We start from the raw sequence: 25,649 nt of genomic DNA, 5'->3' as shown, positions 1-25,649 counted from the left end.
AAGGAACCACAGTAAAAATAAAACAATCCTCCCAGGTTAAAATGTTCCACCTTCACCTCCTGCTGCAACCTGAGCTCCAGAGATGAGAACACACAGACCTGATGCTGTTCCAAAGCTCACGGCTCATCCCAGCCCCGTGATGCCAGGCAAGGGGTACTTGCTCATCCTCAGGATCCAGCACAGCAGGATCTGAACTTCCAGTTGCCTGTGCAAGGGCAGGAGATGCTGAACAGGGGGATCTCAGTTTCTGACCCCCTTATTTCTAAACCAGCTGGGTTTTCCCAGGGCTACCACAAAGAAGATGGGATTGGTGCTCTGATGAGCTCAGAAATTTGCATAAGTGATGTAGGAGGCCAGAATTCCATTATCACACCCACATCCATTACACTCAGTTCTGTACTAGTCCTACCAAGAAAAAAAACACCACAAATCAACTCAAAAACCCTTTCCTGGTGCCTTCCACCCCTTTCTAAGGCAATCAGTTCTCTGTCCTGTTCCTGTCACCTCTCTCCCATCCCTGCTGCCTCCGGGAAGCGAAGGGTTAAAAAGCTCTGAAACTGCAAGAACTTCCTCCTTTCTGCAGTGCCACCCTCGGAATGACGCTGGTTTCTGCCGGGCTTTGCCCAAATATGTCCGTTTCCTTCTGAAAGAAGGAGGAGGAAGAAGGAAAGAAACAAAGATACAGAAGGAAATATATTATTTTTTTGTGTATATATCTAAGAGAAGGCGTCCGCGGCCGAGGAACCCAGGCGTCCGAGCGCATCCCTGCCTCCTCCCGCTCCATGCCGTTCCGCAAAGGTAGGGCTGGATGGGTGGGCAGCATCCCGGGATGCTCCCCCAGGGTCTCCCTGGGCATCCCGGGATGGGTCCGTGCCCCTGGCAATGGGACATTCTGCAGGGATGGGAGATGGGAGCTCCGGGCTGTGCCCGGCTCTGCCGCACCGCCGGCTCTGGGGGAGGATGGGGGACACCCCTGAGGGTGTGTGTGCGGTGGGTGTGTGTGTGTTCTGTGCAGCCTGAAAAGGGCAAATGTCCCCTCTCCGCCCTCCCTGAGAGGTTTTTCGTCTGTCCCCGGGCGAGGGGAATGAGCTGCTCGGGTGGTGCAAGGGCTGAGGACGGAGGGCAGCGGGATGTTCTGGGCAGGGGATGCTGCTGGTCTGAGAACTGGCAACATGCGTTCATTTGTGTCCTTGGGAGGTGCTCGGCTGAGGGGCTGGGAGAAGAGACTGGGGAGATAAACCCGGGCAAGCCCCTTTCGTGCCGTGGTGCCCTCTGATCTGCACCCCAAACCATCTCTCTTCCACAGAAATCCCCACTTGCCATCCCTTGGCTTGGCAGTGTGGGCAAGAAGCACCCGGTATGGAACCTAAAGCCCTGATGGGTGCTCCTGTGCTGGGTTTTCTATTCTCTTGGGGCTGCTGTGAAGCAGAGACTCTTAAATGTCACCTCGTTCCCTTTCCAGAGGGAAGTGCGGGCACGGTGGGACACAGAGTGGGATGCTTGCAGTGGTCCCTTTTCCCAGCAGCTCTATTGGGTGGAGAAACTGAAAGGAAAAACTCTTCTTCATGAGACAAAAAAGCCAAAAGGAGGCAGGATTCAGTCGGGATGTGCAAGGACACGGGCGGAAGGTGCTGCTCAGCATCGCACACAGCTCTCTGCCCGGCGGGCAGCCCTGTGCTGGGGCAGGGGCAGAGGTGTCACACACCGACACTGGCACGGCATCGAAAGGCAGCAGGGAGGGACTGAAATTGGCGGGGAGAGGGATGGGTTTGTTTTTTCTCCCTTTGCCTGCTGTAGGGAGGATGTTGTGGGGGTGAGGCAGTGCCCGCAGTGATGCTCACAGAACCCGGCATCTCCGGAGCCGAGGGCTCTGCTGCCTTTTAAGGCTCACGCAGCGTGATGTGGTTCACACCCTCGCATCTTGCCAGCGCAGCAGACTGCAGGGCTCCATTTAATTTTAGGTGATAAACGGATTAATTTGGAGCAGAGGGAGAGAGATGCTGGGGGTGGGCGGTGGGAGGAAAGCTGAGCGTGTGAGGCTTTCAAAGCGCTGAGCTGGGGAGCAGGGAGAGACCGGGGGAACTTCCCATGTTGGAGGGCAGCTCCCGTGGCTGAAATGACTCTGGGCAGGTCCCCAGCATTTGGGAACACAAGGTGGGTTTGCAGCAATTGATGCTTTTCCATGCGGTCCTGCCCAACACACCTAAATTTGGAAGGACCCGTTTGCTGGGACCCCGTGCTGTGCTTGTCATCGCTGCCAGACTCGTGGGGCACAGCTGAGCTGCAAATCCTGGGCAGTTCTATCCTGCAGCCCTTGTGGCACCGTCGCAGCTGTAGCTCGTCTGTCTACAAACTTCCTCTAGAGGTCAACCTTGAAATGCCAGAACAGCTTTCAGCAGCTCCAAGGTGACAGAGAGGCCGGTGTGGATGGGGTTTGTCCATTGTTTGTGTATTTTACGAATAATTTTTGTCACCACAAGAGTTGTCAAGCACTGGAAAAGTGGTGCCTGGAGGAGTAGTGGAGTCACTGTCCCTGGAGGGATTTAAGACATGTAGACGTGGTCTTGGGGACATGGTTTAGTGGTGGCTAGCAGTGCTGTGTCCTGTCTGTAGCCTTTAACCTCAGTTCAGAGCATCTTGCTGGGCTGCTGGGACCCCACATCACCAGCCCTGACTAGAGCACTGCTCAGTGGCTGCTGCTGGGCTCCCTGGGCTTTCCAGGGACACATCCATAAGCCACCAGGCAGGATGGTTGTGGAGAGCAGAGCCTTGTGGCTGCCCTTCAAAAGCTGCCCACAGCCAGCTGTGCACATCCTAAGTTTGCAGGAGAGTTGGGCGTGAAGATATTTTCCTTCTAGTTCAGCTTGGTGCATAAAAAATCCTTGCTCAAGGTGGTGGCTTTAGCTGGGTTGGAATCTGGCTGTGTTCCTGACCCTCCCAGAGGAGTATGGGGACTCCAGGCAGCTTGGCAAGGAGGCTGAGCCTTTACTCTGGGAGCCTTTTGGGAACAGCATCTCACCTCAGGGCTTGCTCACAGCCACCCTGATCCAGGGTGGAAAGAGGAGGCTCTGCCCAAGGGCTGCTGCTCTGTAGACCCTTGGTAGCTTGAAACACTAGGACACCTTGGGATGAGCATTTTGGAGGCTCTCAGCTGTCTTTGCACAGCCCTGTGCGTGGAAATGGAGCATCCTGTGGCGGAAAATGCAAATTTGCAGCTTTGGCATCACTTTCCTGTGTCTCTCAGAGAAGTCTGTGTGAAATCCTGGTTTCCTTGGCTCTGTTCTGCCTTCTTTCTCCTCGGGCACCATGGCCAGTGGCATTGCTACAGGACCTCCACTTCATGGCTGTATAACATCTGCCATTTAGCCAACCTCAAGGCATTTGGCAGTTTCAGATATTAAAGGAAGATATTTCTAGCAAGGTTGCTCAAGAACAGCCAGGAGGAACGAGCTTAGGACAGAAATTAATTTCTTCCAGCATTGCTGCATCAGCTGGGAGCACTGGAGAGAGTCCTGATCCCCAGGCAGTGCCATTACCCTGGCAAAGGCCTGTCTGAGGCTGCAGCTCTGCTGGCAGGAGGTGTTGGAGCTTTCACCTAAAATGCCCTTCCTGAAAAATATGATTTAATTACTGCAGCTGGCGCGAGGAAGCCTGGGAGTGTGCAGGTGATAAGCTGGCAGGGCACTGCCAGCGAGGGGGACATTTGTCATCTGTCAAAGGACAAATGAAATCCCGGTGCTGCTGGCTGGGAAGGAGCTGGAGATAAGACTGAAAGCCAGCCAGCAGAGATTGAACACATGATGATAGAAGCACAGAATAATTTGGGTTGGAAAGGATGTAAAAGATCACCTAGTTCCAAACTCTCTGTCAGGGCAAGGACGTCTTGTACTCAATTAAGTTACTCAAAGTCCACTCCAACCTCACCTGGAACATTTCCAGGGATGGGGTACCCACCACCTCTCTGGGCAACCTGTGCCAGGGTCTAACCACCCTAATCCTAAGAAATTTCTTCCTTATATCTAATATAAGTAAACCCTCCTTCACTTTGAAACCATCACCCCTTGTCTTATTGCAACAGACCCTGCTAAAAAATCTGTCCCCATCTTTCTTATAGGTTCTTTTTAGGCACTGGAAGGGGCTCTAAGATCTCCCACAAGCCTTCTCCAGGCTGAACAGCCACAGCTTTCTCAGCCTGTCTCTATAACAAAGGTTCTCCAGCCCCTGGAGCATCTTCATGGCCTCTTCTGGACTTGCTACAACAGCTCCACATCCTTCTTATACTGGAGACTCCGAGCTGGACACGATGCCCCAGGTGGGGTCTCACGAGAGTGGAGTGGAGGGGCAGAATCCCTCGCTCTCCTACTGCTCTCGCTGCTTTGTACATTCTGTCAGCAGAAGTTACAACGTCCCCTGGCGTCATTTCTGCTTGCTGAGATCAAGGAAGCTCTTGTTAGCAGGAGCAGCGGTGCCTTTTGCCTGTGAGCATGAAGGAAAGGGCAGGACTGCGCCACATCCCGGCATTGTTATTTCTGCTGCCTGTCCCCTGCGCCACCGAGCACTTTCTCGCTGTCCCAGCTCTTGCAGTGACTCAGATTACAACACACCCTGATGGGAAACTCTGCTTTTGCAGAATGGTTACAGTTCAAGGTGCAGAACTGCCTTTCTGCAGCTTTTTTTAGGTATTGGAAGGGACAATCTTGTCACTTTGGGAGGCTTTCTGGATTGCTGCCAATGCCTTGCAAACCCACATGCTGCTGTGGTCACGTCACCCATCGCTCCTCGATGTCGTGTCTTCCTGGCAGCCCTGGAAAAGTTTTTATCCAGCATTTCCTGTCAGAGGCACTGGAGAGGATTTTTAAGCACTGATGGACGCAGAGAAACCATGTGAGGAGTCAGGAGCTGCTTGAGGGGGGTCCTGCCTGCTGCAGCTCCCCATGGGGACTGTCCCAGTGACAGTGACACTGTGGGTGTCTGCTCAAAGGGCAGGGAGGAAACGTGTGGCAGAACTGGCCCTGGCTCTCCTGACTCACTGGCTCATGCCTGAATCAAACCATCACCTGGTTTTCACTGAACCCCTTTCCTGGAAGGCTGGAAATCCCCTCATTCTGCTTTGTCCCCCAGCCTGTGTTTCTCACCGTGGTATTTTCATTCTAGCTCTTGGTTCCATTTCATCCCCTTTCACCTCACCAGCCTCTTGAGCCAAAGAACCCAAAGGAGCTGGTGTCTGTCCCCCCATCACATCCCTCTCAGCACCTCCCTGTGCTTCCAAGGAACCCCTCAGTGAGCACGAACTTTCTCCTGCCTCTCAGCCTTTGCACTTTCTTTAGCATTTATGGCAACCCATGGGGAGTTTTTAATGGATTTCAGGGTCACCATGCCCAGTTTTGTTCCCATTATTGCTCAATGGATCATGCACAACCAAGCAGCAGAGTTCACCACGTCTCATGGTGCTGGTGCAGGGGGGCACATGCCAGGCCATGGTGGCCAGGTGGGACAACCTTGGCTGACACCAGCTGCAGGTGGAACCACAATTCCACTAGAAACTCTTGTAGGATGCTTCTAAATGGTGTGCAGCTCTGTGAGGTCCAGTGGGATTTTTGTGACCTGCTCTGCATTCTGATCACTCCACAGAAACCAGCTGGTGGGGAGAGATTTGGATTGTTAGCACCTCTCAGACTTCCTGAGTCTGGGAATTAAACCACGTAACAATATTGCAGGTATATCCTCATGTTCTAACCTGGGAGCAGGCAGACACACCTACAACCTCCCTGCCAGGGCCAGCATCCCACCAAGCAACTCAGGATGCTGGAAAACCCTTCTTTTTGGTGTCCTGCCTCCCTCCTGGCAGGGATGGGGAAGGACTCTCCATTGCTGCATTTCTAGCCAGCATCTGAAACCAATCTCAGTGGCTGCAGGAAAGCAGCTCAGATTGGGCTTGGGCTTCACCCCAGTGCTCAGATCCCACCACCAGCATCCCCCAGGCCCCTTTCCCACCTGGCATCCCACCATCCTTGTGCCACTGGGAGCCTGTGCCAGCAGAGCTGCTGCCCTGCTGAACCTTTCCCTAACACACCCTCTGTGATGGAGAAATTGATCTCAGCACAAAACAGCTCCAAAGGTTTTAAATCAGATGACCACAGGTTTCTTTCATGGAGGGACGTGGGAGGATTTCAAAACCAGCAGCAGGCAAGGTGTGATCCCTGTTTTCCTGGTGCGTGCGTGCAGGCACACACATCTCTGCAGGGCACCTGATTCTTTTCCCCATCATAACTACATTTTAAAGTTGGAAAAAAAAATAAAGGATGGGACTCAAGCCCCAGTTGGGACTCAAGATCAAACCCACACAAGCAGATTTAGGTTTCCTTTGTGTTTTCCCCTGGAGAATTCCTTGTCCTGGCAAGAGGTATTAGGATTCCACTAATTAGGATTCCACTGGGACAGCATGTCTTGTATAATCTTTAAATATTCTGTGCTATGAAGAAAGCTGTTATCTTTTCCAGGCCAAAATCTATTTCCCAGTTTCCTGGAGAACAAAATCACTTTCGTTTTGTTCTCTCCTATATACCCCATTCTGAAAATATCACCTTGGTATTGCCCACCCTGTCCCATCCCAGATTAACTCTCTTCCCAAAAGCACAAGGCCTGGAGTGAGATGTCCCCTTCCTTGGTGCTGAGGAACCAGCACCATCCAGTCCAGAAAACTCAACCTCCTGCATTTTGTATGCCAGCCTCTTGCTAAAACATCATGGAATTGGGCTTTCCTTTTGATTTTCCTTCATTATTATGAATAATAATAATAATAATAATAATAACAATAGTAATATTTTCTCCAGGGACTGTTTGTTCTGTTTGTTCAGAATTGACTGCTGACACATTTCTGTTGCCCGTCTCCCCAGTCCTTTACTCCTTATTGGATGACTTCCAGCTTTGGGAGTTGAGGCAGGGGAAACTGAGGCTCAGGAGGGTGCAGAGATGGGCTGGGGGCTGCCCTGACAGTGCCTTTAGCTGCTCTTACCCACGGATCCAGCTCTCTCTGACCCAATCCTGGCTGTGCTGGAGCATCCTGAGGTGTGTTCCCTGTGTAGGCACATTTTGGGGATATTACTGGTGCAGATTTCATTGTAGTGTAGCACGGAGCTTCCAAATCAGCCTCTGTGGGCGGGAGCAGGGTACTAAAACCCCACCTGGAGAGATGTTGATTTGGGTTGTTAATCAAGGAAAGTTTTGCTCAGCCCTGAAAAATATTATCTGCGGACAGAGGGGGCAAGCTGAGACAGACCAAGATCTCCTTGCGAAATGGTTTGGGGAGAAACGATGGGGAGAAGGGGCGATGGGGAAGGTGGTGGTAAATCCACGGAGAAAAGGAAGTATTGCCGTGTCTTTGTGCAGTCCCAGCCCTGCTTTGGGCTCCCTTTTGGCAGGGCTGGTGTTAATCAGCCAGCCCGATTTATTTATTCCCCTCCTCGCCGCCTCTGGAGCATGTTCACGCGACCCGACGCGGGGAGAACCTTTCCCAGCGCAGCGGGCTGAACTTGTTTACCAGTTTAATTTATTATTTTATTGGCCTGCTGGCATGAAGGACGGCGGGGACGCCGTCCCGGAGCTGAGGCCAGCCCCGGGAAGCCACACGAGCCATGCACGCCCCGGTGGCGTGGGCACGGGCAGGGAGCGCACGGAAAGCGCCGGACACGCGAAGGGAGCGTGCGAGAGCCCTGCTGCCCCTGCTGCTGCTGCTCCTGCTGCTGCTGCTGAGCTTTCCAGCTCCTTCCTGGAAACACTGAGAGCAGCTGAGGCTGGTAAACAACACGGACAACCCGCCAGGATCAGGGGAGTTTTTTCTCCCAGTGGTACTGATAACTTAGACTCTTGGCTTTTACGTTTTTCAAATCCTGTAGTGCATTAGTGCATGACTCTAAACTCCATATAAAGTGTTAGTTAACTTGTCTTCACATTTTGGTCAGGCAAAACAATCTCTCTGAGCCTGAGATCCAAGGATACTCTGCTGCTTCAGGCCCTGAAAAGTCTAAACAAAAGTGAATTTGAAGGTGGAGGGGGGGAAGCAAACTGGAGGAATATGACTTCATTACCTGAATCTATAATTATAGAGTTAACCTCTGATATGTAAATAGACCAAACTTTTATCTGTCTGAAAAACTTGTGTTCTATTTTTGGGTGTAGCCCCTTGGGGAGGCTTTGTCTGCCCCTAATGTACCTGAAGCCCCTTCATTATATAAATATAATTTATTCTTTTAACTTTGTCTGGCCTCTGTTTCTAGGTAAGCCCGAAAAGGCAGTAGAACTGGGAGAAAAACTGGATATTTTGTCTCCTGTTCCCAAATCCATGAGCCCCAAGGAGGGATGTGGCCTCCCAGTTTCAGGCTCTCCAGTTTTCAGGCTGCCTGTACTGGGGGATAAGCAGGGTTGCACTGGGTCTTGCTCGTGGGCTTGAAGCTGAGGACTGAACAATTGCTGATTTCTGTGCCTGGGAGACCAAATTTTTCCACCCCTAAAAATGCAAGTGGGCACTGCCAGGTAACCTGGCACATGTGTAAAATAAAGGCTTCTCAGTCACCAATATAAATTTCTCAGGAGGAAGCTTGTGCCTTCACTCCAGGTATGACCCAGGCAAGCACCTCACCTTAATGCCAATAGGAGACTCTAACATGGCTGGAGCAGAAATTTGAGCATTTGACTTGGTTTTTTTTCTCCTTCTCACTGACTTTGTTAGAAATCCTCCTTATTAGCAAGGAATTTCTCACAGGAGCAGTAGGACATAGCTGTGGCTGTGATTTGGGCTTAGGCAGCCTGATAAAGCCTTTCCACTAAAGGAATTTGGGATGGCTTTATGCCAGCACCAGATGCTCCAGGGATGCGTCCATGCTCACAAAACAACATTCCCATTCAGAGAAAAATAAAGAAAAATAAATTTATAGAATAAGCAACATATAGAATAATAATAAAGAAAAATAAATGGTAGGGTTTGGGGTTTTTTTCTAGCCTGGGTCCATTTCCCAGCTGGAAGGTTGGATCTCATTCATGGCTGAGGACAAGGCTTTGGGAAGAGGGACTCAGAAGTAGCTTCACCACAAAATCTCCATGTTGCTGAACTAAGCTGAGCAGGATGAGTTGAGACAGAAGAGACACCTGCCAGCAGTGATTTTTGTGTTTATTTTTTTTTCTCCAAGGTGGCTTTGCCAAAGGCAGAGAATGGGTTTCCACCTCCTGCCAGCTGTGAAGAGCATGTGCATAGGGGAACACAGTCAGCAAAGCCTTTGTTTCCCTTAAACATTAAATCACCTCTGGTTGCTGCCATGTTTCTCCTTTCCCTTTTTTTTTTTTTTCCTTCTCTTAATAATTTTTGGGTGCAGCTCAGCTGCTGAGAAACTGATCACGTCCAACACATTCACAGCATAAATAAAAGAACAATGCAATAAACCATTAAATCATGTAGGGCTGTTGCAACAGCAGCAATTAGGTGGAAGGCATGAGGGTGGGAAGCGTTCTTTTCATGGATGTGACTTTCCTAGCCCAAATTCTGGATGACCTGAGGTTACCTTTTCCAGCCTGGCTTGGGATGTGCTGTCACACCATGCTGGCAGCCATGGGGTTGGGTGGCCTGGCAGGTAACAGCCTGGCTGCAGGCAAGATGGGGCAAGGCAGCGTGGGATGGGGCTGGTGAGTGCCAGTGCTGAGCTTTAGTCACCCCTGTCATCGATGACTGGCTCTGCCTGAATGCAAGAGGACCAGATTTTTGAGCATCATCCGAAGGCACTGGTGGCTGCCAGGGGCTGGGGTGGTTGTGTGTGCTCCTGCACGTGTGCAAGGGAGCTGTGCTTGCTCAGGCTCTGGGCTGAGATGGGTTTGAGCCTGCACAAGATGGGTTTTCAGGGATATTCAGCTGGTCAGGTCTGGAATGAGCACCAGTGTTTAGGGGGGACACAGCACATCCATGCTCTAAGCATGTCCTGCAGATACTACAGCTCCTGTGACCCTCTGGCTAACCCACCTTCATCCCAAACCCATCCTGCTGGCATCCCCCTTAGCCACAGCTGCAGAAAGGCCTTGCTTTTGCATAGCTGACAGGTTTGGGAATTGCTCTGGGCTCTGCTTCATGGGTACAAACTGTCTCCCACTGCCTCAGTGACCATCCATGGAACCCCTGAGGCATCACAAGCACCTTCCCCCAGCAGTGGGTGAAAGGTGCCCATTAATCATGTGCCTGGGACTGTCCCAGCCTGGGTAATAACAACATGAACTGAAGGAAGGTCATTCCTCGAGCCTGAGCCCGGCTCTCCTTTATAGGGAAGCTGGCAGGAAAGCCTGCCCAGGAGACAGGTGGCCCTCAGATCTCTTGTTGACTGTCTAGCAGTTGTTTTCCTTCGGGCTGAGCTCTGGGTAAACAGCTGGGCTGGGAAATGTGAAACCCTGGCTGTGGCCGTGCTGTCACTGCAGGCATCAGCCCAGGGACGTGCAGGGAGCACGAATCCACCAGAGCTGTGCAGGGGGCACAGGGGGATGGACAGGTGAGGTGAGCCTCTGTCCTGGGGTCATTTCTTTGGTTTGAGAGGTGTCCTATTTGTGGCACAGAGTTTGTGCTGAAACAGGTTGCCCAGAGAAGCTGTGGCTGCCCCATCCCTGGAAGTACCCAAGGCCAGGTTGGATGGGGCTTGGAGCAAACTGGGATGGTGGAAGGTGTCCCTGCACATGGCAGGGGGTTGGAACAGGATAATCTTTTATATCCCTTCCCATCCAAACCATTCTGTGATTCTTTAATGAGTGATATTGCTGAAAATGCTGAAGCAGACACAATTAAAGTGTTTTTTCCCCATGCCCATCATTATTCAGTGAGGATGAGCCATAATCAATGGCCAAGATGTGCTTCCACCTGTGCCATGCCCTCCTGGCTCTGTCTCTCAGCTCGAGTAACAGCAGTTTGGGAGAAAACTGAGGCCCTCCCAAGAGCTTTGAAGCACAGCATCTTTCCTTGTGACCCCTGCCAGGAACCCAGACACTGCTTTGCTACTCCCTGTTAAATTCCAGGGCAGAAATGTAAACATTGAACTCCTTTTTCTTTTTTTATTTATTTTTTTTCTTCCCCAAGGAGCTGTTAACAGCTTGTCATTGCGGGTTGGAAAATATAAATGTATTTGAGAAAATATGTTGGCAGCAAGCTCCCCATATTGTTTCAGCTTGCCCCAAAATTCCACAGAAATTTTCCATTAATATTTTTCATGTCTGATTGGAAAATACCGGGGAAAGAAGAAACAAATTCTGTAGATGTTTTTTAACAATTTTAGCCTTTTTTTTTTCTTTCCCAGTCAGGTCTCCATGGCATAGAAAAAAGTAAAAGAAATACATAAATTAAAATAATCTGCTAGGACTTAAATGCATTAAAAATCACTGCTCTATAAGTGGAAGAATTTTAAGAAAACCATGATAAGGAAATTTGGTTATTTAATTTCTGCATTCCAGCAATCTATGTGATCTGATTCCAGTAATCTGGGTCCAAAATTTGGTTAGGAGAGGTCTCAGGAAACTGGAGATTCCCTGAGAGAGGTTTTGACTGTAAGGAGCTCCAGCAAAAGATATGGAAACAAAACTGGACCTTACTACTCTAAATTTCAGCTTGTTGACCACACGCTTTCCCTCTCACTTGTCTTTCACAGACCTCCTAAAAGTAGTGCCTACAGGTCTTGAGTTTAAAAGCATATGACAACACTCTGGAAAAGTGGGACACTTAAAGCTCACCTCGGGATGCTTTGTGGTTTCCACCATCTGAATGGAGAGGGGAGCCCTTGGGGAGGCTGATCCAGGGACCAGCTCAACCCCAGGAGTGGTGCTGGTCCCAAAAGTGGTTCTTCTTGGCCAGAGCTGAGGTGTGTGGGCCACTGTTGGGCAACCTGGATCATGCCAGCCCTGTGAGGAAGCAGGGATGAGCAGGCTGTCCATGGGGCAGACGTGCTCACAAAGGTGAGGTGTGGGTGGGAAGATCCTCGGCACGTACGCGATTTCAAAATGCAGCTCCTCACCAAAGCTCTGCTCTTCCTCCCTACGTGGGACTCTGGATTGGACAAGGACTCGTGTTTTGGATAACTTTGTCCTGGAGAGCACTGAGATGTGCATGGGATGGTTTTGGGCATAGCTCTGAGGTTCCCTCCGTGCTCAGAGGACACAAACTCCTCCAGGACACGTCTCCTCCTGGTTTGCAGTCAGTACCCACAGCAGGGCACCTGAATTGTTCTCTGTGCAAATGCCCATTTCTCTCCACAGGTGGTAGAAGTGGTCAAAGGTGGCCAATTCCTTGTAGACACCCCAAAATTACATAAATCCTTCCCAAACTCTACCCACAGCTTTGCTGTGGATGGAGGCAGAACAGCAGGAGCTGAGAGCTTCAACGCCTCCTCCCTGCTCAGCATCCCCCAAGGGAACCTTTCCATCTGAGCCTCCCAGGCAATGCAGATCCTTCTGGGATGCTGCTTCAAAAGCCCCTGTATCAGGAGCCAAACTGATTATCAGCGGGGGTTGAGACCTGAGATAAAAAAATACCCTTTCTCCTAGGCTGTGATTAATCTGCTGCCCGCTGCTGCCTACAAGCACGTCCTCCTTGATCATCACAAATACAAACCACCACGTGTTCTCCCCCAGAGCTTTGTGTTTCGGGTTTTCTACATTACTTTGAAGAGATTCCCCAGCATCTCTGGGGTATCTGGCCTCACCACATCATTGCCTACAACTTTTTAGATGCTCCTCTGTCACCATGACGATGCTGAGATTGTCGCTGGCCCGGGCTTGTTACATAACGAGGTGAGTCAGCCCCAGAAAGGCCACAGCTTTTGCCATTGTTTGATTTAATAACCTGCAATGAGGAGATAACGATCCAGGTTCTTAATGAAAGGTGGGTGGTAATGAGAAGTTAGGAAACAGTTCAATAGCAAAGTCCATGGGATAATGACAGGCTGTGATTTCCAGAGGGTGATCATCCTCCACTGTAAATGGGCTGAACAGACTCCTCATCCGTGGGGGGTTCACATCCAGCACGGGCTGGGAATTGAGTTCTTCGTGAGCACAATCAACTTCAGGCATTGGGCGCCTCCATGAAAATAAATCCTTTAACAATCTGCGCATACAGGAGGGCTGGAATTCTTTGTTCTTCTCATCAGATCTCCAAAATGCTGCATTGCTTTGCAGCTCTGTGCTGGTTTGGGCTGGGGCAGGTTGGTTTTATTCAGAGTAGCTGCTCTGGGGCTGTGTTTCTGTTGATAATATAGAGATGGTTTTGGTTTAGCTGAGCAGGACTTACATAGAGTCAAGGCTTTTCTGCTCCTCAGCCCATCAGTGAGGAGGCTGGGGGAGCACAAGGAGTTGAGGGGGCACAGAGCAAGGACAGCTGACTCCAAACTGACAGAAAATATTCCATAACACGTTTTGTCGTGTTTAGGAAAGGGGGGACATTCAGGGTGATGGTGTTTGCTTTCCCAGGCCAGCACTACATGTGATGGAGCCCTGCTTTCCTGGGGATCACTGGACACCTGTGGGAAGTGGGGAATTAATTCCTTGTTTTGCCTTACTTGTGCACGTGGCTTTTGCTTTACCCAACAAACTGTTTGTACCTCAACCCATGAGTTTTCTCACTTTTACCCTCCAGTTCTCTCCTTCATCCCACTGTGGGGGAGTGAGTGAGTGGGGCTGAGCTCCCAGCCAGGGTTAAACCATGAAAATCCTAAATTGGGTCTGGTTCAGGTGTCAGCAAAAGGCTGTAATTCTGCTGATTTTCCCGGAGAAGGCACTGTGGTAACACATGCCAGGTCCTGCTGGCAGCAGCAGGACAGGAAATATCTGATCTGGCAGCAGGGACAGGGTAGCCCTGTAAACACACTTTTCTCTCAGACCAGCAGGATTTTTCTGCTGGATCAGTGCCTTGTCGCAGGTGCTTGTGGCCTCTTGATTAGGGATGAGGTAACCTAAAGTCAAGTTCAACATCCTGTGCATTTGCACCCTAAAGCAATCCCAGGATTTTCAGTGGGGAATTTCACAGCTAAAAATAACAGGGCAAACAGGGAAGTGTTCCTTTCACGTAAATGAAAGTACCTGGGAGTAGAAACCTCAACCCAGTGCCAGGTTAATGTGAATATTGTCTATTCAGAAGCTCTGGCAATGGCAAAACCTGAATTGTGGCTCTCTGACTGATCTGCACCCTTTGACCCTTGCTATTGGGGCCAAGCCTGAACTTTGGCAGCCAGGTTTTATTTCAAGGAGAGCCAGTATTAAATTCCTGAGACTGGAATATCCCAAACTCTTGTCATTTAATTACCCTCTAACAATTCTTAGAAACCCTGTTTCGTAGAATCACAGAATGGCCTGGGTTGGAAGTGAGCTTTAATATCACCCAGTTCCAACCCCTGCCATGGGCAGGAACACCTTCCACAAAAACAAGATGCTTCAAGCCCTGTCCAACCTTGGACACTTCCAGGGATCCAGGGGCAGCCACAGCTTCTCTGGGCACTCTGTGCTAGGGCCTCACCACCCTCACAGTAAAGAATTTCTTTATAATATCTACCTTAAATCTACCCTCTCTGCAACCTATGGAGTCAATTATCTTTATGATTTAGTCCATTTATGGGGTGAGTTTTGTTTTGTACTAGTCTTGTCAGGTCAGGAACTTTCACAGGACATTGCTCAATCCTCCTGGACCTGTTTCTGAGCAGACCTGCCAGCTTTGAGAAATGTCCCTGCTTTAGTGGATGTTTGCAGCTTCAGAATGTTATCTCCAAATTTTATTTCTTGAGACTTACAGAATATAATTATTTTTAAAAATTACAAATAAACCTCCTTTCTTAAATATGAACCTCTATCTGGGATGCTCCTTTGGGGTCATCAGTCCTGGCTAATGGACACCCATTGTACACCTTCCCATTTTTGGTCTTAAGATTTACTGGGTCTAGCCAAGGACCATCCCAGACACATTTGGAGGCACCCATCTCTCTGAGGACAGTGGAGGAAGCCTTGAATGACTTTGCTTTTAATTTGACGAATTTGGATTGAATCCAGGATCTCATCCTTCCTTCTTCCTCATATTAATCAAAGCCAGGCATTGCATTTACAGCTTTCCCATTTCTTTTCCTGCTACCCTTTATCTCAGCCAGTTATATAGAGGTGCTTACCTCTAGTTAGAGCACAAATCCAAACGTTCAAAAGAAATAAGGTTTGAACCCTTGCCCTCCTGTCTGAAGAGTTATAAATGAAAAGAAATTAAACAAACAAGCAAACAACTTTGCAAAGTGTTGACTTCGGGAAGAATTTCCTGTCCTCGAAAGAATTCCTGCATGGTTCAGAGTGTGACAGTGGCAGCACACGGCGAGCTCAGGTCAGAGGGCTGAGCAAAAGCAGCAGGTCCCCATGCTGGAATCAGCTGAATGAGCCAGAACTCTGAATTTCTGCAACTCCTTCCTGGCTTTTCCTGTCCCTTGGCTGCCAGGAAAGCGAGGTCAGCCCTGGATGCAGTGTTTGACTGGGGCTGATACAGTGGGGTGAGCAATGCCGTGTGCCTCTGTGGGAATTTCCCCCTCTGGGGCTCAGCCCTGATTTCTCAGTGTCAGAAGCTGAACCCTGCTGAATTTCTCCCCTTCCTCTGCTTGTGGCTATTTTTAGGCAGAGCTGCACCCACGGGCAGGCGTGTGGCAGCCCAGGTCTTGCTCCAGGGGTGCCCCAGTGCCCAGCTGCTGTCAGCAATGATCGGAATTTCTTACAGCCGGCCAAGGAAGGAGTTTCCTTGAGCACATCGGGTGCAATTAGAGGGTGCAACAGGCTGAAAAACTGCACGGCTTGTCCGCAGCCAGGAGAACGCGTGTCTGCACTGGTGGGTGAAAGGAGAGAGAGCTCTGGGGCACACGATGTTCCCTGGATCCTGCATCACTGATGTAGAGGGACCAGGAGCTCTCCCCTGATTTCAGAGTCTGTAAATCCCGTGCTGAGCAACATCCCTTAATCCCTGCAGGAAACCCTGTCTGCAAATAATGTGGTGAAGAGATGTTTTTGCTTGGTTTCTGTTCCCCTTTGCCCGATGCGACAGGAGGAGGAAGAGCAGTGTTAGACTGCAAGAACAGGGCGGGTGAGAGAACAGAAATGAGGAAGGAAAACACAACTTGTTTAGAGGAGAAGGAATAAAAACCCCTCTTTTCCATGGCAGAAACACCCCGATCCATTACAGGGATGCAGGAGCTCTTGGTGTTCCCTCCCGGGCATCAGGAGCTGGGCGGGATGGGGGAGAGGGAGCGGTGATGTTCTGGTGATAAAGGTACAGTTCGCACTTCGCTCCTTGCTCATTTATTCCTGCAACTGAAATACCTGGGAGGGGCGAGGGAGGCAATTGTAAACTGCAGGCGCAAAGGACCTTGAACTCCAGCTGCCGCTCCAAACTCAAACATTTTTATCAGCCTGATAAAAATCAGACATTTATCGCCCTCCCCGCCACCAGCGTGGCCCGTAGCAGCTTTTTATCAAAGAAAGCGCCATCAGCAGTGAAAATTACTCAGCATCCAGCTGGCAAGAGGAGGGGGTCAACCACTTCTTCCTGACCTTTCTGAAAGCATCTAATTCCCCGAAAAATACTGCAGACAATTTTCTTGGCTTCTTCAGTATCCCGCTATTTAAAATTATGGTTTTGCAAGTGCAAAATCCAGCATTTTGTTTCGGCTTTTTTTTTGTTTGTTTGTTTGTTTTGGTTTTTTGGTTTATTTGTTTGTTGGTTTTGTTTTGTTTTGTTTTCCCTTGAAAACCATATAAATGCTCCTTGGTCAGCCCAGAGAAATAAATTTTTCTGTTGCAAGAAAATGTCATTAATACACTAAGAAGAATCTAGGCAGCTGCTGTGTAACTTTTGCAACTACCCTGGGGTAGGGAGCACTTTAGAACGGCTTTAAACTGGATGAGAGTAGATTTAGATGGGATATTAAGGAAAAATTCTTTCCTGTGGGGGTGGTAAGGACCTGGCACAGGTTGCCCAGAGAAGCTGTGGCTGCCCCATGCTGGAAGTGTCCAAAGCCAGGGATAGTGGAAGGTGTCCCTGCCCATGGCAGGCGTTGGAACTGAATGATCTTGAGAATCCCTTTAAACCCAAACCATCCTGTGATTCTGAACTTTGTGCCCACATTCCAGGCTGATAAACCAAGGCCACACTGGAAACTGCTGCAGATGAAGCTGCCCTGACATGAATGGAGCACATGTTGTGTGGCTGCATCTACACAGTAATGTACACACAGCTCCCAGCCACCCTCTCCAAATTCTAACCACGCAAAGAATTCCTGGATGTGTGACTCGGATCGCACCAGGCTTCTCCCTCCCTGCACCCCCGTGCCACGTCCAAAGGAGAGGATGTGTGTTGCACTGAATGTAGGCAAGAACGTGACTGGTCCTTCCCCTCCAAGTTTCCTTTAGAGGGAATCAAATAAATAAATAAATAAATAAATAAATAAATTTTAAACAGTTATTAAAAGAAGAGGGTGAATCATGGCTTAGTCAGAGTTGGGGCTCACCAGAGCAATCCCTGCTGGTGCTGGCATTTTGATGCCAGGGGGAGGATGTCAGGGAAGGATGACTGCTGACTGGCAGGTTCTTCCAAAGGGGATGGAGAATGAAGTCTGGAGCTGCTATTTTGGGATGCATCCAGAGCCCAATGCCACTGCTCAGGGTGGGTTGCTAGGTGAGTTTGACGATGGAGCAGCAGTGGAACAAAGAGGGAATTGAGTGGTTTTAGTTTTGGTGTTTTGGAGAAGTTTGAGTACTGTAAACCGCATAAGAATTGGGTATCTCATTCTCACAGAAATGGGGGTTTTCCCCCATCTCTCCCAGACTTTCCCTTTTTGTACTTCCCTCTCTCACCTCTCTGGACCTGCTGCGTTCATCCATTGGATTCTTAAGGTCAATTTTTGTCCCATCTACCACTAGTACTTTCATATTTCAAACCCTGGCATTACAGTTATACCCCCGTCCCTTCTCATTTATTAAATATCTGCCAGTTCCTGGTTGGCATATGTACGGCAGCAGCTCCAGCCTGCACTGGCTGGTTGATTCCTTCCTCCACCCTCTGTCACACAGTGAGGCTGTGGGACAGCACATGGGCTGTCCCATGTCACACTGTGCCTGCGGTGGCTCTCAAGCAGCTGACAACATTCAGGCTGCGTCAGGACTTGATTTCCCAAAAAACCGCTGAGCTAAGCACCCCTTTGGACTCTTTTCACAGCAGCTGCCAGCAACATCTTATTTACCAGTCCAGGTGCTATTTTTAGGGAGCTGGGATTTTGTGAAGCACACTTTGGGAGGGGAGAAAAATTAATCCTCTGAGTGCACCTAGTGCTGTCCTGCTCCCTGCCCTCTCCCCGGGGTGCAAGTGTCTTATAAATAGTAGTGTTTCTTCCAGCTGACCTCCCTGGGAGCAGCTGGGTGCTGGTGCCTTTGAAATCCAGGCCACTTATTTAGGAGTCGAAGCTTTCCGCTCCAGTTATTTAGGAGTTTCTAAGCCAAGAGTTACTAGGTGGATCTAATTTGAAGCGACTGTGATTTTAATTCAGGCAGGGTTTCGCTTTCGGGCTCCTTTTCATGTCGTGGGGGAGGTGATTTGTGAGGTGGAAAAGAGCCACGGAGAGGGGAGAGAGCTGCTGGAGGAAGGGGGATGATGCTCGAATTCCTTGTCCTGTAAAATCATGTGAATTTTTGTCCTCCTTCTGACTCATGCTGTAGCTGGCAAGCGACTTTCTGTTGCCCTACATGTGAAAAGGATTTGGGGATTTTGGGCAGAGTGGTCCAGGGAGGGCTGTTGTGCCTGACTCCCATCCCATCCTTGCCAACTGGAGCACTCTCAGCTCTCTCCCATCTTCCTTCCCACATCCCAAATCTCTGGTTCTTTTCCAGCTCCCTCATAGTAGCTTTTTAATTTTTTTTTTTTTTCTTGTGAATATTTTTTCCCTGTGTGGGAGAGGGAAAGATTGTGCAGTTTTTACTCCATCTTGGCTCCATGTAAGGAATTAGCTAGAAATATCTTCTTTCTAAATGCGTTATAAAAATACAAGCCTTTGCTCTCAAAGGAGGAAAATGCCCTAAGTAAAAATGGCTATTGAACGTTTTAGGTATCTGAGATGCTCCTTATCAGGCTTTAAATTTTGAAGCAAAATTTGCTTTATTAAACACCATCAAAGCAGATGCTCCCACCTCTACAGCTCTTCCCACCCATGACACATTCCCATATTTCCCTGCCGTGGCAAATTCCCACCCAGAACCCTTCCAAAGAGACCCCTCCATGCCAGGTGGGATCATTCCCATCAGTGTTGGGAGACAAGGAGGGTTTGAGCACCTGCGTGTTTGGGATTTGGGCGTGTCACAGGAATTTTCAGGGTGGTCCCAACCCCTCTGTGCTGCAAACAGAGGCTGTGTGGGGGTGTTAGCATTGCTGGGGTGCCGTTTATAGCCTAATTTAGTGTGGAAATGTAACTTGCAGGAATCTGGAGAGTGGATTAAGAAGTCTAAAAAACTAATAAATTATTGCAAATTATTATTATTATTATTATTATTATTAATGATAAAATAGTATTTATTGTATATGAACATGACAATTTACAACAAATAAATAGTAAAATGATAAAATAATAAAAATAATAAAATCATTATGTGGAAACATTAAATAGTAAACAATCAAATGAGATTATTAAATTTAAATAATATTAATTTTTTTAAAAAAGAAAAAAAGATTAAAAATTAGGATTATGCTCCCGTTTGAGAGAGCAGAGCTCTCCGCGGAGCATCCCCAGGTCTGCGGCCCCTCCAGCTGCCCCCGAGCCGCTGCTGGCGGAGGGATGCGGGAGGGGGATGCGCGGGGGTGATGCGGGGGGGATGCGGGAAGGGATGCAGGGGGAGATGGGGGGAGGATGCTGGAGGGGATGCGGGGGAGATGCGGGGGGAATGCGGACCCCGCCCGGGCGCGGAGCGGGGCGGAGCAGCCGCGGTGGCCGCGGGCAGAGGCGGAGCCGCCGCATCCCGGGCATCCCCTCCGGGGGAGGCGGCTCAGGCACCACATGTGCGACGTGAGCGACGTGCAGGAGCGCAGCGCCGGCATCCCCCGGCCCCCCGGGACCCCCCGGCATCCCCTGGCCCCCCACGGGTCCCCCCGGCCTGGCCCGGTGGCCGCGGAGTGAGGGGCGCAAGAGGCGCGCCGGCGGAGTCCCCGCATCCCACCGCTGTCTACTCAGGGCTCCTTTTTATTTTTCTTCCCCCCTCTATTTTTATTTTTTTAAATTGTTTTTTATTTGCCTCTAGTTTGCTTCCTTTTTTTTTTATTTTCTTTTTTTTTTCAACTTTATTCCAATTTTTTCACTTTATTTCCATTTCCCCTTCTTATTTTCGCCTCTATTCCCTGTTTTATTTCCTCACTTAATTTTTAATTATTTTTAATATTTTTCCCTTTATATCTTTCACTCCTTATTAATCTTTAAAATAGATTTTTAAAAAAAGTTATTTATTGTCGAGTTTTAATTTTCTTTTAAAAAAAAACCCCAAAAATCCAACAAACTAATTCCATTTCCATCATTTTACATCGTTCTCCCTCGTCGATTTAAAAAGCAGTGGGAAATGAGACAGGGCGTTTATTTAACTACAAATATTTTAGTTTGGGGGTCACCCCACATTCCTGGGATGGGGTTGGGGGGGTGTCGGTGCCGCGCCCCCCCCGCGGAACAAAGCGCGTCCTTTGTCCGCGCTGCAGTGCGGGGGGCGGGCGGCAGGGGGCAGCAGTGGCCGCGCCGACATCCCGCCTTCATCATCATCATCATCCTCCTCCTCCTGCTGCCCATCCTCCTCCTCCTCCTGCCCATTTTCCTCCTCCTCCTCCTCCTCCTCCTCCGCAGCGCCCGCCCCGCCCCGGAGGCGGTCCCGGCCTGTCGGGATAGAAATAGGCGGCGCGGCCGCTGCCGGCATATCGTGAGCAGAGCCGGTCAGAGCAGCGGCGAGGACTGTAGCACCGCTCCTTCCCCGGCTGCCTCGCGTGGAGATCCTGCCTTTCTTCTCTTGTTATTTTTTTTTTTTTTTTCCAATTCAAAAAGGAAGATAATTTTAATTTTTTTTCTTAATATCTATTTATTTTTTTCATCCCGCTTTCCATTGGGGATCGCCCTCGCTCCCTCCCGGCGTGCAGAGGCTGCGCTGGGGCCGTTCCTGCCCGGCTTTGTGCCCTGCAGACCCGGCCCTCCTCTTCCTCCTCCTCCTCCCCCTCCTGCCGTAAAACCTTCACGAGGCTTTGAGCAGCATCCGAAGGCGCCGCAGCCGCTCGCCCAAACCACCGACTGCAACAAAACCCCTTTTTAATTTTTTTTTATCATATATTTCCCCCACTCCCTTCCCCCCTCCCCTTTTTTATTTCTCCTCCTCCCTCCCTCAAACGCATCAAGGTGGACGCGGAGCGCAAAAAGACCTTTGTTTTAAAAATGCCCATGGAGCTGACGCAAAGCCGCATCCAGAAGATTTGGCTTCCCAATGACAACCGCCCGGCGCTGCCCCGCCGCTGTGAGTACGGGCACGGCAGCATCCCGGAGGGATGGGGATTGGGATGGAGGGATGTGGATTGGGATGCGATGGGTGGGCAGCTCTCCCCTTTCTCTGCGTGCCGCCGGGGCTCTTTGCAGCATCCCTGCAGCATCCTTTCTCCTCGGCGTGCCCCAGCATCCTCCCGGTCCCGCATCCCACCCGCTGCCATCCCGTGACTCAGTCCCGGCAGCGGGAGGAAGGTGCAGCCGTCACATGGCCCCGCAGGATGCGGGGAGGTGCCGGGACACGCGTGGCCCCGTTTCTACTCTCTGGGATTAAAAGGAAAAGCAGGGAGCAGGTTGTTCACCTCGCAGCCGGGGCGCCAGCTCAGCTGGGATTTTCACGGTGTCAAGCGGCTCGCCCGGGGATTTATTAATGGCAGAATTGTGAATGGTTTGTGTGGAAATGACCGTAAAGATAATCTGCCACGTGACAGGACACCTTCCACTAGACCAGGTTCCTACAAACGCCGTCCAATTAGTGTGTTAAACTATTTTTTTGGAAATGGAGGGAGGATTAGGACAATGGATTTAAGGGAAAAAAACCCAACCAAACACCAGCCGTTTGCACTTTACTAATTAACCCTGTGGGGATGAAATAGGCAGGTGGAGGGGAAGGCAGAAATTAGTGCTGAAACTTTTGCAGTGGGTTCCCCTTGTCTCTGAAGCTCGGAATGTAAAAATGTTTGCATCATCCTGGTGTTACTATAAACCAAATCTTGAAATCATGATGCAATCCGAAAGCTCAGGAAGCAGCTCCTTTAAGTCACCCACCAGCTACACTGACAACCTGCCAGGAGCTTGTTAGGAGTTGTGCGACTCCTAACTCTAAATGAGCGTCTCAGGAATGTGCGGAGCCGGGATGGAGGGGGTGGCACTCGCAGCCTGGCGAGGGATGGAAGTAGCTCAGGCGGAATGCTTGTCTTCATCAGGCGTTTAAAGTCTCTTCCGATGTTTATTTACCTTGTCTGGACAGTTTCCCCTTCTAAATAATAATAATTTAAAAATAGATATCCTATGAACTTGGCAGATGCTGTTGCCCGCGGCTGTGGGTCAGGCACCCTGGAGCAGATGTTGGGATGCTCAGCCTGTGCCTGGCAAGGGCAGCTCTGCAGCGGGAGCTGCCGAGGAAATGGATTTCACCAACAGGCTGCACATCTGGGTAGCCAAGGGGCTTTGCTTGGAGTGGGGTAAAACGTCTCCCGGCTTAATGCTTTGCACGTGTCTCTGTGGCTGGATTTTTTTCAAGGACTGGCACCTCTGAAGGAAATCCCTTATGTATGCAGTGGTTTTTTGCCACTTCATTCACCTGGTTTTTCAGAGAAAGCTCCCTCTTGGTAACAGAAAAACTAACACATATATTAAGGCACCGAGGGGCTTATTAATAACATAATGTGGCTTCTAATTATTTTTTCTTGGGGTGGGAACAAGCCACGCTGGGCACTGTTCGCTGTGCAACGTGAGAAGAGGGTTTTTAGGCTTTTTTTAGCTCACTCTTTTTTAACTCAAGTTATTTTAAACGCGAGGTGCTATTAATTCCTCAGCAGCAACAAAGAGCGAGGGCTACAAAGCTGTGTGGGAAGGGAGGAATAACGGAGACCACGTCCAGCGTGATGCCTGCAGGGAGCGGGTGCATCCCTGGGAGCATCCTCTGGAAGGACGCTCCCCGGGTGTGAAATAATTAGCCCGATTGTGCGATCGCTCGCCCAGCGGAGGCTGCAGTGATTCCTTCAGCTGGCGTTTTGACGGCGATCCATTAAATTGCTGTCACGCCGCACGTCTCTCACGTAGGGGCTGGGAAAGTGGAACCGTCGAAGGCGCTGGCTGGGCAGAGCCGAGAGAGGGGAGGGGGATACTCCGGGAAGGGAGGAAGGGGGATGCTCCGAGAGGGAAGGAAGGGGAGGAAGAGGGGATGCTCCGAGAGGGAAGGAAAGGGGGATGCTCCGGGAGGGAAGGAAGGGGGATGCCTCTGCCTCTCCCCATCCTGTCGCTGCTTTTTCCCGTCCCTCCGGCTCGGTGAGTGTGAGGGCACACACCAGGAATGTGCGCGTTCATCCTCGGGGCGATAGCGGTTCCACGTGTGCGATGCGGAGTGCGGGATCGGGCATCCCTGAAAGATGTTGGAATTGCAGCGGGAAGAGGCTGGGAAAAGGGTAATAGGACTAACAGAACGTGCGGTCTAGGGGGAATACTTATGAGGAGACAGTAAAAATGCCTGAAGTGGGGAGGTGGCTGTTTTATCCGACTTCTTATAGAAGCAAATTTCCTTCCCTTTTCTGCTGGTTTTTTTTTTTTCCTCTCCTCCTTTTACCCACTGGTAAAGCTGACTTTCTGGTAAATAACAAAGTTGATGAGCTCCTAAATATCCTCTGATTGAGCCTGAAAGTCATCTTGACTTACCTGTCTAGATGTCGATAAGGAGTAATGAATATGTATTGAAATCCTTGATAGCTTCTCAGCAGTGGTGAATAGAAATGATGAATGAGGCTTTTGTGAAAGTCTGGGAGCAAAACACTGGGTTCTGTTTCATCCCTGATGCAAAGTTTCCCGGAGACTTTTGGTTTGGGCTCACTTTCCTGATGGAAAGTTGCTCACTGATGCCACGGTGTTTTAGGAGGTGCTTCCCAGGTGCTTTTCCATTATCCGAGGGCAACAAAAACAGGGGGAGATTCCTGAATTAGGGGTGTTTAACTCTTGTAGCACCCTTGGGAGGTGACACGTGTGTGCCCACACAGTGCCAGCCCTGGGGCTGTCACAGCTGTCTGGCGCCACAGGGACATAAACAGTACCCAGCATTGTCCCTTTACTCTTGGAGTGTTATTTAATGGCCCCAAATCCTCTTGGCTCTGCTCTGAGATCCTTTGGCAGGTGGAGAAAATCTGTAAAACAGACTCGCACCCGTAGCTCGGATGAGGATGTGACATTGTTAGATTGGGACAAGTATTCTTCTGGGTATGTTGCACAGCTCCCTTGTGCCCCAGCACAGAAAATTGGCACTTGCTGCCAAAATCTTTGGGAGCTGCCCTGGGGTTTTGAAATGCAGCTCGGGGCGGGGAGGGGGCAGGTTGCACAAAGGGAGTGAGTGTGAGGGCAGCTCCAGCCTGGGGAATGTGAAATTCATGAAATAAAAAAAAGAGGAAATATATTTTAGGTAACTTTTAATCTCTTGCCTGCTGAGTTTGCTTTGGTGAGAAACTTGGGAAGATGATGGGTGGCTCTTCTCTGCCATCTGGATAACAGTGCCATAACTCTCCCTTGTGACTCTAATTTGGTTTCTCCAGCTGCTGGGTTTATTTCGTTTCTTAGAAGGGGAAAGTAATCCCATGTACTTTACATCTTCTGTGGGTACCTCTCAGTTTGTTTTCCCTTTCCAGATCCACTCTGATAAAAACCTACCCCAGCCCAGTCTCCATCCCTGGGAGCCCCTGGCATCCTGTGGTCCCACCTTCAGCAGCTGTGACAGGCAGGCAGAGCTCTCCACCCAGGCCATAATTAAGCCGGGTTTTATGGCTCTGCCACCAGCCACTCACTCCCTGCATTCCTTTCCTATGAGGTCTCTGGGCTCACCGGTGGATGGAAGAGTGGGTGAGAAATTCCCTGCAGGATCCCATCTGTCCTGCAAATGCTGCCTCTGGGTTTTCTTTCCAGCTGTTTGATATGGACCCTCTTCTCCACAACAAAAACAAAAAAGAACCCAGCTTGGATTTATGAGGAAAAAAGGGATAAATCACTTGGGTATCTGCTTTTAAATGCTGGTAGTTCTGTGGTTTTCTTGCCTTTTTTGTCTTCAAAAAATTCAGTTAGTTGGTTGTGTGTCAGCTAAAAATCTAGTCAAAGATTTTGGGAGATGCTTTCTGTTGGACCAGACCTGGTATTTCAGCACAGACACTGCTGCAGGGACGAGTGTGAAATCCTTGGCTGTCCTTGAACTTTTCATAGAATTGGCAAAACCATTGGAATGTTAAGTTGTACTAGCCTTGATTTTTAAAATTTTTTTTAAAAAATTATTTATTTTGGTTGCAAATGAGGAAACTGAGGCACAGAGGTTCTCCAGGGAGCCTAGGCCAGCTGCTGGCTTCTTGC

The 25,649-nt window shown here is 49.8% G+C and overlaps 1 protein-coding gene and 1 long non-coding RNA gene across 9 annotated transcripts in view; both read left to right on the top strand.

The window, feature by feature from the left end:
* The first annotated feature begins 397 nt into the window (after window positions 1–397).
* PFKFB3 (6-phosphofructo-2-kinase/fructose-2,6-biphosphatase 3) overlaps window positions 398–25,649 on the top strand; it is a 40,278-nt gene continuing 15,026 nt past the window's right edge. For 6 of the 8 annotated variants that reach the window (XM_014884763.2, XM_014884760.2, XM_088165966.1 and 3 more), the window contains exon 1: window positions 20,963–21,546. In XM_014884763.2, the coding sequence (XP_014740249.2) occupies window positions 21,468–21,546 (79 nt within the window). In that variant the 5' untranslated portion in view covers window positions 20,963–21,467. Of the gene's footprint in view, window positions 799–20,961; window positions 21,547–25,649 lie in introns of those variants that run through there. The other 2 variants (XM_088165968.1, XM_088165965.1) reach the window with 2 other exon arrangements.
* Window positions 10,836–19,656, top strand: LOC148223766 (uncharacterized). Its single transcript, XR_015804105.1, has 2 exons — window positions 10,836–12,804; window positions 17,155–19,656. It is a non-coding gene; the product is annotated as an uncharacterized LOC148223766 (long non-coding RNA).

Source organism: Sturnus vulgaris, chromosome 5 (genome assembly GCF_052056855.1).
Source record: "Sturnus vulgaris isolate bStuVul1 chromosome 5, bStuVul1.hap1, whole genome shotgun sequence".
NCBI lineage: Eukaryota > Metazoa > Chordata > Aves > Passeriformes > Sturnidae > Sturnus > Sturnus vulgaris.
The sequence above is the reverse complement of the archived record's forward strand: the minus strand, read 5'-3'. Positions and strand labels throughout refer to the sequence as shown.